Source organism: Stegodyphus dumicola, chromosome 7, assembly GCF_044657685.1.
Source record: "Stegodyphus dumicola isolate Sdum_Otavi_A_Nest chromosome 7, ASM4465768v1".
In the NCBI taxonomy this organism is placed as follows: Eukaryota; Metazoa; Arthropoda; class Arachnida; order Araneae; family Eresidae; genus Stegodyphus; species Stegodyphus dumicola.
The window spans coordinates 202,875,765-202,887,810 of NC_140774.1; the positions used below are offsets into that span (position 1 = coordinate 202,875,765).

At 34.5% G+C, this 12,046-nt stretch overlaps 1 protein-coding gene across 6 annotated transcripts in view; it reads left to right on the forward strand.

Moving 5' to 3' along the window:
• LOC118194177 (transcriptional corepressor CBFA2T3-like) overlaps window positions 1–12,046 on the forward strand; it is a 248,354-nt gene that overhangs the window by 216,159 nt on the left and 20,149 nt on the right. For 5 of the 6 annotated variants that reach the window (XM_085821250.1, XM_085821248.1, XM_085821249.1 and 2 more), the window contains 4 exons: window positions 208–443; window positions 1,310–1,399; window positions 6,622–6,806; window positions 11,680–11,927. In XM_085821250.1, coding sequence (XP_085677376.1) covers window positions 208–443; window positions 1,310–1,399; window positions 6,622–6,806; window positions 11,680–11,927 — 759 coding nt within the window. The remainder of the gene's footprint in view (window positions 1–207; window positions 444–1,309; window positions 1,400–6,621; window positions 6,807–11,679; window positions 11,928–12,046) is intronic. The other variant, XM_085821251.1, reaches the window with a different exon arrangement.

Genomic DNA, 12,046 nt, shown 5'->3' on the forward strand with positions numbered 1-12,046 from the left:
TATTTATCCTCATGGAGGAAAAAAAGTTACCTATTAAGTAACGTTTATAAAACGGGTTATTTATTACGAATGTTTTATCGAATGCTTTTAGAGGGGAAAAAAAGAATGAATATGCTATCTTATTAACACAGTTCCTTGACGAGGAATCATATATTACTCTGTGCTGATGAATTCTGAATTTATTTATCTTGTTCTTCTTTTTGGTAGGTGTAAACGGAACTCATTCCCCTCATCCTCCTGGAAGCACACCTTCTCCTCCTGTTACATCCCTACCTTCATCGAATACCGTCCCTCATCACTTAGAAATGGCGGCTGGCAATGGTACCTTGAGAGGCAAACACGTGCTCAAGGTAAAGAGATTCCTGGCCACCTTGCAACAGTTTGCTTCGGACATGTCCGCAGACATCGGTGAACGAGTCCACAGTCTCATCATTGGATTAGTGGTAAACACCATTTTATGTATATCGTGTATTTTATGTCCAAAATTCTATTGTTATAGCCTCCCAGACGCCCAGTAGTTAGGGAAGCCTGACTGCGATACCGAAGGACCCGGGTTCGAATCCCGGAGAAGGCATGAATGTAAAAATTGTCTGAGATTGAAAATATATATTTAAGATGCCTGACTTGTTTCGTGCTACGAACGTCTGATGTTCAATCATATTTTAGTTCCTTGATTACTTGAGAAGCAAAATTTTGTTAGTAGCGAAAATTTTTAATATTTTAAATAAATTAGCTCCATTACTGTAGACTTTATTCGTTCTTTTTTTTTTTTTTTTTTTCCTTAAATGTGAATTTTCACATCTTATGTATCAAATTTTGGTACTTGCATATTATCGCAACATGCGCATGACAAATATTCAGTTTCCAACGTCGCCATTTTCGTGTGAGTTCTTTTCGCTGTATTGCAAGTTCCAAGGGCTTTGATAGAAAAATTATGATTATTTTTTGTCTTAAAAAGGATTCTGAAATTCGTGCTTGTAGGAGTTTTCCTATAATAGAAGAAACAGAGGTGAAATTTCTGTGAGAACACAGCATTTTCCCGTAAAATAGCTGAATAATGATTCTAAAAGCGATGACTGCGAAAATTTCTACCATAACAAAACTCCTTTTGCAGCTAGGTTTACTGTACTTGGAACGTAAAATATGTATGTAAATAATATATAATTTTTTACAATAAAAGTAACTGTTCTTTTTCTTGCGTAAAATTCGCCAAACTGCGCCAAGGTGCTTGCGATAATACGTAAATACCCATATTTTAATCTATTCATTTTATGTATTTATATGATAAACTCTTTTTTTTCCCCTCAAGAGTTCATCAGTCTCTATCGAAGATTTTCATCACAAGATACAAGAAATTACCAATTACCCGTTAAGACCATTTGCAATTCCTTTCCTAAAAGTAAGTAATACCCACTGTTTCATAAATAAAAACATTGAAAGATTATTGAACCCAAATATAATTTATTAACACATAAAATGTCAAAAACCGATTTTCATTTAGGTTTCGTATATTGCATTAATATGAATGGTTCTTGCGATTTAAAAAATTTACAGACATATCACACTAATCTGAAAAATAATTTTGGTGGAGAGAACACTTTTTGTAGAACTGTGGTTTTGATGCGGCATCGATGATGTAATATGTTCGTGAAAAAAAGGACGAAATATTTGTATGAGTTTTTATAAATTTGAAAAGAAAGAAATAAAGAAATACAGTGTATGTAAAAGGTAAAACTAATATTCAAAGTTAATAACATGATTCCGAACTTATTAATTTAAAAGTTTAAAAATGTCCTCAATTTTTTCCAAAGAATATTTCCTAACAGTGTCGAGCGGTTAATTGTTCCTAATCTGAAGATTTTCCCAAATCCTTTGAATACTGTTTGATCATGAATCTTTCAAGATGAAATATCCTTCATCGGGAAATCTAAAGTAAACTACCTGATTCTTCTTCAGGGATTTATTCAGTTAACTCTCTTTTCTGTGGATTTCGCTTAAAGAATGAACAGTTTGAATCTTACAGGGTAGAAATTTAAGTTCTTGGAATCGTTTGTGAACTGCCTTTTCAGAAGAGCCCAGAAATATTAATTTTTGGCCATCTTGTGGATAATTCTTGCCTTTTAGGTATTTCTTAACTCTCGTATGCGATGAGGTACTTGCATCGGTATGAACATCAAATGCTGTGTCTGCCCGTGGTTTCAAATGCAGGTGTGGTAATATTTAGAAACAACCTTAATCTTCATAAAGCGCAAGAAAGTTTGAAATTGTTCATCAAGTTTGATTAAAAATTCGCAGACTTAACGGCGTGTTCAAATAAAGAGAAAAAAAAGAGTGAAAAAACAAATCGTCTGTTTCTGGTCGGCAAATAAATGCCAACCAAAAACAAATGTTTCAAATGGCAAATTTTTCCACCAAATCATCACTTCTATCATTTACTTAAAAAGGTTTAAAATCTAATATATTACTTTAATTTAGCTTTTATACTCACTTTTTATATTTCTGTTACTAATATGTATTTATAAAACCATAAAACAATGTAATAGGCAAACTTGTCTAACACGTGTATTGGCAGCTACCTGTTTCTCTGACTAAACGCATTGCTGATGTCAAAATGAGTTGTTGGTTTTGTTACCGATAAGTGTTTATAATGACATGTTGGTGTTCAACCATTTTGAACCATTCGCTAGTTCTCTACTTACAGTTAGTCACAAAAGTCTGCGTACAGACTACATTTTAAATTAAAAAAACACTTAAAGCATAGAAAAATGTATTTTAATCATTGCATTTTTTTTCTTCTATTAGTTAAAATTGTAAGCTTAAATAAAAAGTAAATAATATCAGTATAATACTTTTTACATTTTTCAAAAATATATTTTGTCAAAAAAACTCAGAAATTCCCTCCAATAAGTCTGCGCACACTTTCAAAAAAAAAAAAAAAAAAAAAAAAAAAAAAAAGCAAAATATAAGTTTTTTACATTACTTCAATACTTTGTAGGATATCCTTTCTTCTTCAAAACAGCTTGCAGACGTCTGGGCATTGACTGAACTAGTTTTTCAGTGTCATCCGACGTAAATTTCGCCCATTCTTCCTACAATTTACTAATTAGCTTATTTCGCGACGTAATATTGTGTTTTCGAATTCGTTTCTCCAATTTTGCCCACAAATGTTCGATTGGATTGAGGTCTGGTGACTGTGGAGGAGTACGCAACTGTCTTGGAGTGTGATAGAGGAGATATTCCTCCACAATTTTAGCTGTATGTTTCGGGTCGTTGTCTTGTAGGAAAATAAAGGTATTAGAAAGGTTTAAATTTCGGGCACTGTCTCGTAGATTTTTCTTCAGAATATCCAGATAAACGTACTTATCCATGACTTTATCAATAATGTGAAAATTTCCAACTCCTTTCGACGACATACACCCCCATACCATCACACCGCCAACTCCATGTTTGACAGTTGGATTTAAATTTCTCAGATTCAGTTCTGTTCATGGTTTTCTCCATACAATAGGGTGGCCATTAACTTTAAATATTGTAAATTTACTTTCATCTGACCAAATTACATTGTTCCAGAAGTCCTGCCGAAGAGTTTAAATATGTTTTGGCAAAAGCAATTCTTTTCTTTCTATTTGTCTCGGAAATGTATGGCTTAGACCTAGGTTTGCGTCCATGATAATCGGACTTTCGCAGCACTTTTCGTACAGTTTCAGGAGAAATTTCCTTGTTGCTAGTTAAAAAAAAATGTTTTTTGCAATGCTTGCGGCAGAAAGTTTAGGATTTTGTTTAATTCGTAAAAGAATTTTTCTTTCTTCTCTCTCCGTTAGCTTCTTCGGTCTTCCACATCTTGGTTTTACAGCAAGACTACCAGTGTCAAGATAGTTTTGAATAACTCTTTGCACACTAGAAAATGGTTTTCCAATGGTTTTACCAATATAACGAAGAGTTTTACCTTCATCTCTCAATTTGATAATTAGCTGTCTCGTAACTAAAGGAATTTCTTTATTGGTTGTCATTTTCGTCAAAGAAAATAGAAATAGCAACTTCCAATCAACGTGAAATTTGCTTCGGAAGTCAATGACCTTGAAAGTGTAACCTTCTTTGCATTCTCAAGTTTGAAGTTTAATAGTTAGATAAGAAATTCCCCGCCTCCTTTGCGTTGTACGCAAACTTTATTGGCTTTGATTTCTGGCCAGTTATCTTTTAAAAATTAGTGTGGATAAATTATTAAATACGAAAATATTACAGTTAAATAATTTCAAAGTCCCTTATTGAAACTAAATATTTAAAAAATAAAACTTTAAGAAACTACCCTTTTCGAACCTTAAAATTTGGATTTGATATTACTTTTCTTGATGTACGCAGACTTTATTAACTAACTGTATGTAACCCACGAAGCATTTGCTTCTTGACATGGAATCTTTGTAGCAAATCACGAAATAACTAACACATTTCGTGTGTGATAAAAGATTGTGCAGTTTTCTGAAACTGTTCACCAAGTTTGAATACAGAAAGAAAACTGAAAATAGTAGATTTCTTATATCGTATTTTAGCTATCCATGGAGAATTACCCAATTTTGAATTAAACGTACTGATTCGAAAGAAGAGATTATTTTCGTATTATTTTGTTAAGAATTCATTAATGCTAAAAGTGTATGGCACTGCTTATGTTTGCTCAATAATACCGTCTTATCTGTTATGTGTCGATTTGGTTTTGACAGAGATGTGGATTATTTTCGCTGATAGTTGCCGAAATGAAAGCTTAAGAGATGAGAGATAATAATTTACGGCACTTAAGCATTATCGCAACCACCTTATTTCAAAAGTCGCCAAGGTGTGACAGTTCTTTAGACAAATAATTTAGTCGCAGTCCCATTGTACTACTGTAAGATCCAATCCGAAAATTCACTGAATCACTTTTTTCTTCTGTAAAAAATCGCCAAACTACGCCAGGATCGTTGCTTTTTTTTTTTTTTTTTTAAGTAACAACTTTACTTCTATTATTACGCCACCACCACTGCAATCACACTTTTGTAATGATGAAGAAAATCTTGGTGTTTTTATCCTCTACCAGTATCTTTCCGTAATGCTCTTACAATTTCTTAAATTATTTCTTAAACTGGCATAAGTACTTTTACTTTATGTGTTTCACTAGCACATCTTTCTGGTTAGCCGTTAGTACAATCATGTGCAAAGCTATGCAATTTTAAATTATACTGTAAATATTGAGGCCCTTGGATGGAAAAAGCCTCCTTACCCACACAGAGGTGCTATTTCCATGTTACATTAAGTACTCTGATTATTACTTATCAACTAGATGGACAAAATAAAGAATAAACAATGCTGAACTGACTAAGATGATGTCCCTCAAGGTAGAAGAAGACTTCGCCAGTTTTAGTCGCAAGTCAAAGAACGTAGCAAGAGCTCTGTTTTCTTTCTAAATCTTTTCTTGACTGCATATATTTTTACAAAAGAAATCTCTCTTTCTTGAGTATATGCGGAGAAGGAAGGAATCCAGATCATTATATCTTCAAATATCTGTTGACATCACACAAAGGTTCCAACGACATTTGGCTTTCAGTTATCGCATGTTTCGAGAAAAACAGAGCGGATGAAATGCAAAATAATTCAAACAAAGACTGCTCTTCTGTCCTATGCTACTTAGCTATGTTATTCACAGTCATTAATCAAACAGCTTCTCATTCTACCGAATTCTCCCTTATGGTTGGTTATGAGTTGCTCCAAAGCAAAATCTACTTATGATCCCCCATGTTACGACACTTTGTAGCCAGTACATATTTTCGCGGCGTCATTAAGCAGTTCAGAAGCTTTACATCAATGGTGATAGCATGAATCGAAAAGAGTGCAAACACAATAATGTAATATTTAGTATCATAGTAGTAGCTTAGTAAGCAAAATGAACGATAAACGTAATAAAAGCAAAAGTTGCTGCGAAGGGAACTTATGAGGCGTAACAAATGAAGAGCATATGCCACCTACAATTAAAATTCGGTTTTTAAAAGGCAGTGTATTATTTTAGGACATAAGTATGACAATACAATGCAATAATAAAAATTGCAGTGGAAGTGTAATCTATCAGTTAGTATTTCGTACCATAGAAGTAGTACGTAGCGATGATACTTGCTTACTATGTGCGCGTATTAGAGGTATCTGCATGCTTCTATCTATCTAGCTTTGAAGCATCCATTTGGAACAGTTAAGCAGTTCGGGGTAATTTCTATTCATCAGTGAGACCTTATAGTTTTTTACTTCAACTAAATGATGTGACTGGCCACGTCCATTATAGCCTTCCTTTAAAATCCTTTTCCTTTTAAAGCAAAACGATCTATCTCATATCTTATCATGTTTAAGGAAACAAACATCATTTTGTGCTGGAAAGAAAGGAAGTTCAGGTCCGTGCACTTAATTTTAGCATTGACAAAAGTGTCGCTTTTCTCTTGAAATTCTCACATTTTGTCTATGTACGAATTTTTTCTACCATTTACATAAATGTAAAAAAAGTAAATGTTTGCTTTTAAAAAGTTTCTGCCGTTTTCATGCTTGTAAATGTTTGTAAAATCAAGCAAGCTTTAAAAATAGGTAATGTCGACTTTTTGTGATTTGCAGTCCCATCTTCCACTTTTGCAAACGGAACTGATCCACTTCTCAAGAATGGCCAAGCAGAGTCCTCAACAGTACCTGAGGCAGCACGAACATGTCATCCTCGACACTTCATCGCATCCAGGATCAGAACCTTTTGAAATTTTCCAAGAACTCAAAGAGAATGGGAAAAGGAGATCTCCCTCGAGCAGGTATTACGGTATTTTGGGGACGATTCTTAACGTAGCTGTCTTAAAGATAATTGAAGCTCTCTTCTGCTTTAAAAATATGTTTGATCATATATTAACTGATATGACAAAAAAGTAATGCCTCCCAATCTAGATAGTGGTTAGCGACGCTGATTGCTGTACTGAAGGTCCCGGGTTCGAATCCCGAAGAAGGCATGGATGTTTGTAAAAATATAGTGTCTATGCGGCATGGAGGCACTCTAACTATGAAGCAATTCAATAGCCTTCTCGAGAGGTTGATGGTAGGGGAATAGGGCTGAGAGACCCTCGGACCCTTTGCCCCCTTGTGCTCTCTTTCAAAGCGGGGGAGGGCGGAACTGAACTAAAGTCGTGCTGTCACCTATATGGTGGTCAAGTCTGTTGCCAACAACAGGCGCATTTGACTCTTTGCCACGATGAACGTCGTGAGTTTATGCAGACCTTTGTCAGACAAAGTGAGATTGGTAACAACAACAGAAAAGCTTTTGCTGCATGGATACTTGTATTTACTATTATCGATACAGTAACATTATGTGCAGTAAATCTGTATTTTTATTATTACAGGAATCTGTTTTTAGATTAATTTATAATTTTCAATATAAAATGTATCGCTTATTATGGAATTAACGTATACTGCGCAAAACAAAAGGGGAACAGTTCTATATTTCTCGTTCTACTGGGCCGATGGACGAAATTCAACTTGCATTTTTCATGTCTCGAAAGCGCGATTTAGGATATGTATTAGATTTATATATAGCATTGTTCTAATATAGGTATTTGGATACAAAATCGGACTTTTTCTGAAATGGCATGGCAAGTTTTTTCCATATTCCGATTCTACGACTCAAATGATGCCAAACTGCCGCGTTTTGTAAAAATCGGGCGAGTAGTTTTTAAAACATTAGCTCTCAAAATTTTAGCCCCTTAGTGTTACTTGAATTTGATATATATTTATTAACATGTCTTTTTTTTCTTAAATTTACTTGATTCCTTCTTAGCGAATTCGAAATTTAGGCTTAATCAGAATATAATTCGCCCATTTTTTTATGATATATATATTTATGATATATATAACTTATATATTTTTTTTAATTTTCAAGCAAATTTTCGTACTTTCACCTATAAAATTTTTAATATCATCTTAAAGTAGATGTATTTCTAGACACACTGGCAAAAAATTAGAGTTTTTTTATTCAAAATTTCCTAAAATATACGTGAATTTACATTTTGGCACGTTTTGAAATTTGGCGTATTTCACATAAGCGATAATAACGAAAATGTGGTTTACGCGCTTTGTTAAAATTATTTGAAAGAACGAACGATGAATCTTTTTTTTTTCTCTCTCGTGCATCAATGAAAAAAAAAGGAAAGTAAGTAGTTTACTGTAAATTGAGAATTCCGCCAAGTCAATTATTCTTACCGCAAACTGAAAAAAATGCGGCAAGATAAATTTTTGAGTTTCTCCTTAAGTTTCACGCCAAATTTTATAAAATTTAATATTGAGGCATACTTTGAGTCGTAGAATCGAAATATGGGAAAAAATTGGCGGCATGTCGTTTCAGAAAAAGTTCGATTTTGTGTCGAAATATATATATTAGAACAATGCTATATATAAATCTAATATATATTATAAGTCACGCTTTCGACACATGCAAAACGCAATTTGAATTTCATCAATCGGCCCAGTAGAACGGGAGATACAGAACTGTCTCTCTTTTTTTTTTTTTTTTTTTCATCTCCTCCTGCAGTGTGCTCTTTTCTCTTCTAGTGATGTAGTTGCAACTAAACAAAACTGACTTCCGATAAAATTGTGCTTTTTCTAAAAACTTCGATCAATCACCTGAAGAATACACTCGTCGTACGGTAATGTAAGGCAAGTACAGTTGTGGCCTCGGATTCATGGTTTTACTTATTCGCAGTTCAGAGCGACAGAAAAGAAAATGGTGTTTAAATTAAATGTAGTTTCGAAATGGAAGCGAAGTTGCAACATTTCATAAATAACGGAAATTTAGCAACTGAGGCATATAAAGTAGTTTTCTCCCTCATCTTCACTCTAATTTCAGGCCGATTCAATAAGAGAAATCGATATTTTAGAATTTTGCTTTTCAAAATTCCAGAATCAAAATTTGAAGCATTGTATTTTCAGATGACGAATGAAAGGTAATGTCTTAAAAATATTTGTAACAATTTAAATTTGCTTTAATTTTAATTTTCGGGAAGACACGGGCATCTCAGAGTGATTTATTTACTGTAACATTGTGTATAATTTAATTACCATAATAAATTATAGCATTTTTAAATATGATTTTATAGGTATTGTTTCTCATCGTTTTGTGATAAACAAGCAATCTTAAACAGAAACATCTGTAACTTACAGTGGAAATGATATATTCATCTTCATTTGCTAGAAATTATGCAATATTTTACCTTAACTTATTACTAATAATTTCGAGCTGAAAATACTCGTTTGAATTTTGCACCTTTATTCGACCGAGAAAAAAATTAAAATTTTATTAGTGAGTTGACGATTGCAGGCTTCACTACAATATTTTTTTTAACTGATTACCGAGAAAGTTATTTTAAGTAACAAGAGAGTGTTACGGAAAGCATATCAAATTTGTTCAATTGTAGGATACCTGCTTTCTCTTAGAAAAATAAAATGTGATTCCCATTTCGTCCATTAGTAGAATACCACTATCATTTGAATAATTTTCCGAGAGACTGCTATTCGTAAAGATTCTGGTTGATTTATTGGCGCAAAAAGATTTATCTCCTCTTCTTCGTTTTCAAAGCTCAACTGATGATAATTCACAAAGCATTTTAAGAATTTTCAGTGAATAAGCCATCAAAAATAAGCCTGTTTGGAAGCAACGTGTTGCAACCTCATTTGACTACTAAATTAACATCAAAAATATACTTTTACGTACAGGGTGTTTCGCGAAGGACTCCTAACTTTGAAAATAAAAAACTCGGAAAGGATGATAGATAGAAGCATGAAACGAGTTATATGTTTATTAAAAAAAACATAAGAATAAGATACAGAAACCTAAAAAAAAATTGGTTACAAATTGTGCTGTGGAAATCTAATGGAAATTCTCATTGTATTCACATTAAAAGTGATTCCAAATGTGGACCTTTCGCACAACACACAGGTCGCAAACGAAGAATGAAATGTCACCGGAAACTGACACACAAATTTGACTAATAACCTCCTCCAGCTTATCGAGTGTTAAGGATTGTTACGGTAAACAATGTCCTTCAACGTGTCCCACAGAAAGTAGTCGCAGAGGGTGAGGACTGGTGAATAAGGAGGCCAGTCGATTTCTTTCTCCTTGACTGTCGAGTAGTTCAATGCAATAACTCTATCATCGAAGTAGTCGTCCAGAAAGTCAAAAATATGTTGCGTACGGTGTGGGCAAGCCCCATTTAGCATGAATAATGCCGTGTCCGGTTGATCATCCAGTGCTTGTCGAGTGGCGACAAATTGTTTCAAAAGTATAGATCGCAATATATCGGTCAGTCGTCACCGTTTCTCACAAGAAAAAGGATCCAATGATGCCTTTGCAGGAGAGTACAGCCCAAACGGTAAGTTTGGAGCAATGGAGTGGTCGTGCATGATACAAATGTGGGTTTTCGGTACCCCAAAATCGCAAGTTATATCTGCTAACAACACCATCCAGATGAAAATGGTCCTCGTCTGTAAACCACATTCGGCCGTCATCGAAACCAGAAACATCAATCACTGTCGAGCATCTTGTTAGCAAAATCCTCTCTTTGTCATTCAGCTTGAACTGGTACAGCGTGCCGGCATAGAATCTTGTACGGAAACATATATAATGTCTTCCGCAGGATTCTGTAAGTGCTGGAGGGCCTGATTCCGAATTCAGTTGGAAGTGTGTGGACAAATTTATTCGGGTGACGCTCAGTAACTGCAGCAAATCTCGCTGCATTTTCAGGTGTTTTTGTATCAAATTCTTATAGTTTTTTTTTAACAAATATACCAATTGCTTCATGTTTCCGTGTTATTTAATTTCAAAGTTAATGTTTCTTCTTGAAACACCTTGCAGGTTCTCAAATAGCAGTTCTTACCGTCAACAGGATTTCACTAGCTGCAGTCTGTTCTTGAACAGCATTATCAATCTCCTGATTGACTGTCACAAAATTTCTGACATTGTCTTTCAGTGAATTCTTTCACGTAGCAGCATTTTAGGCAACGGTTTGGTTTATTTAATTATGGCGAATCACTCGAGGGCTATTTGCCTAATGGGAGAGATGCCTTCCTGGAGGACCTTCTAAGAAGAACAGTCTTGCATACAATTTCTATTTTTTAAGACAGCAAAAAAGCCGACACTTTGTCCAACCTCAAGACAAAAGGGTTTGCCTGCCCCTGATTTTGCCAAAAAGAAATACAAGGAATGCCTTTTAGTTCCGAGATCCAATATTCTAATAGCACCAATTAGTTCTTCTCGCTACCGGTACTCGGATAAATCGCCATGTTAACTTTTAATTCTCAACTCGCGATGGAAAGCTTAAACCATCTTGTTAATAATTTTCTGTAGACGTTTGAAAGAGATAGCTATCAAATGTAAAAGTAAACCAGTTACCCCATGTCATATTTTGCATTGTATTATCATAAATATATAAAGTATCTCGTCTAATCTTACCAAAACAAAATCTTCACACGAGTATCATAATTTGTTATAGATATCGGAATTATGTCGTAGAATAAATACCATTATCACAAACTGTAATCCATAGTTTTCTATAATATGTTTCATTTATTCATATGTTGTACAGCTTTGTTTACTATCTTAAAATACTGGCATAATAATCTTAATGTAGTGGTTTGATTTTACAGGAATGGCAAAATAGATCTTGACTACACAGAAACCAATGGTGACGGCCCACCACCATCGAAACGTCACCATCCAATACCAAGTCCGACACTGAACTCTCGGACGAGTCCAGTTGCTCCAACAGGGCTGGGTCTGCCCCCGAGCTTGAACATCAGACTCCCTGAAGACACCCTTCCTTGTTACAGAGACAGAGATGTGCGCGTGGACAGATACGAGAGATTCGAGCGTGAGTTCTACAGGCCATTTTACGGTTAGTTCTGGCGATCTTATCGTTCCCTATTTTGTGTTGGATGAGTATAGTTCGATTGTTTAAAAGCGTCCTAAATAAGCCAAATATTATCAGAATAAGGCTTAGAAAACTAAGCGGCG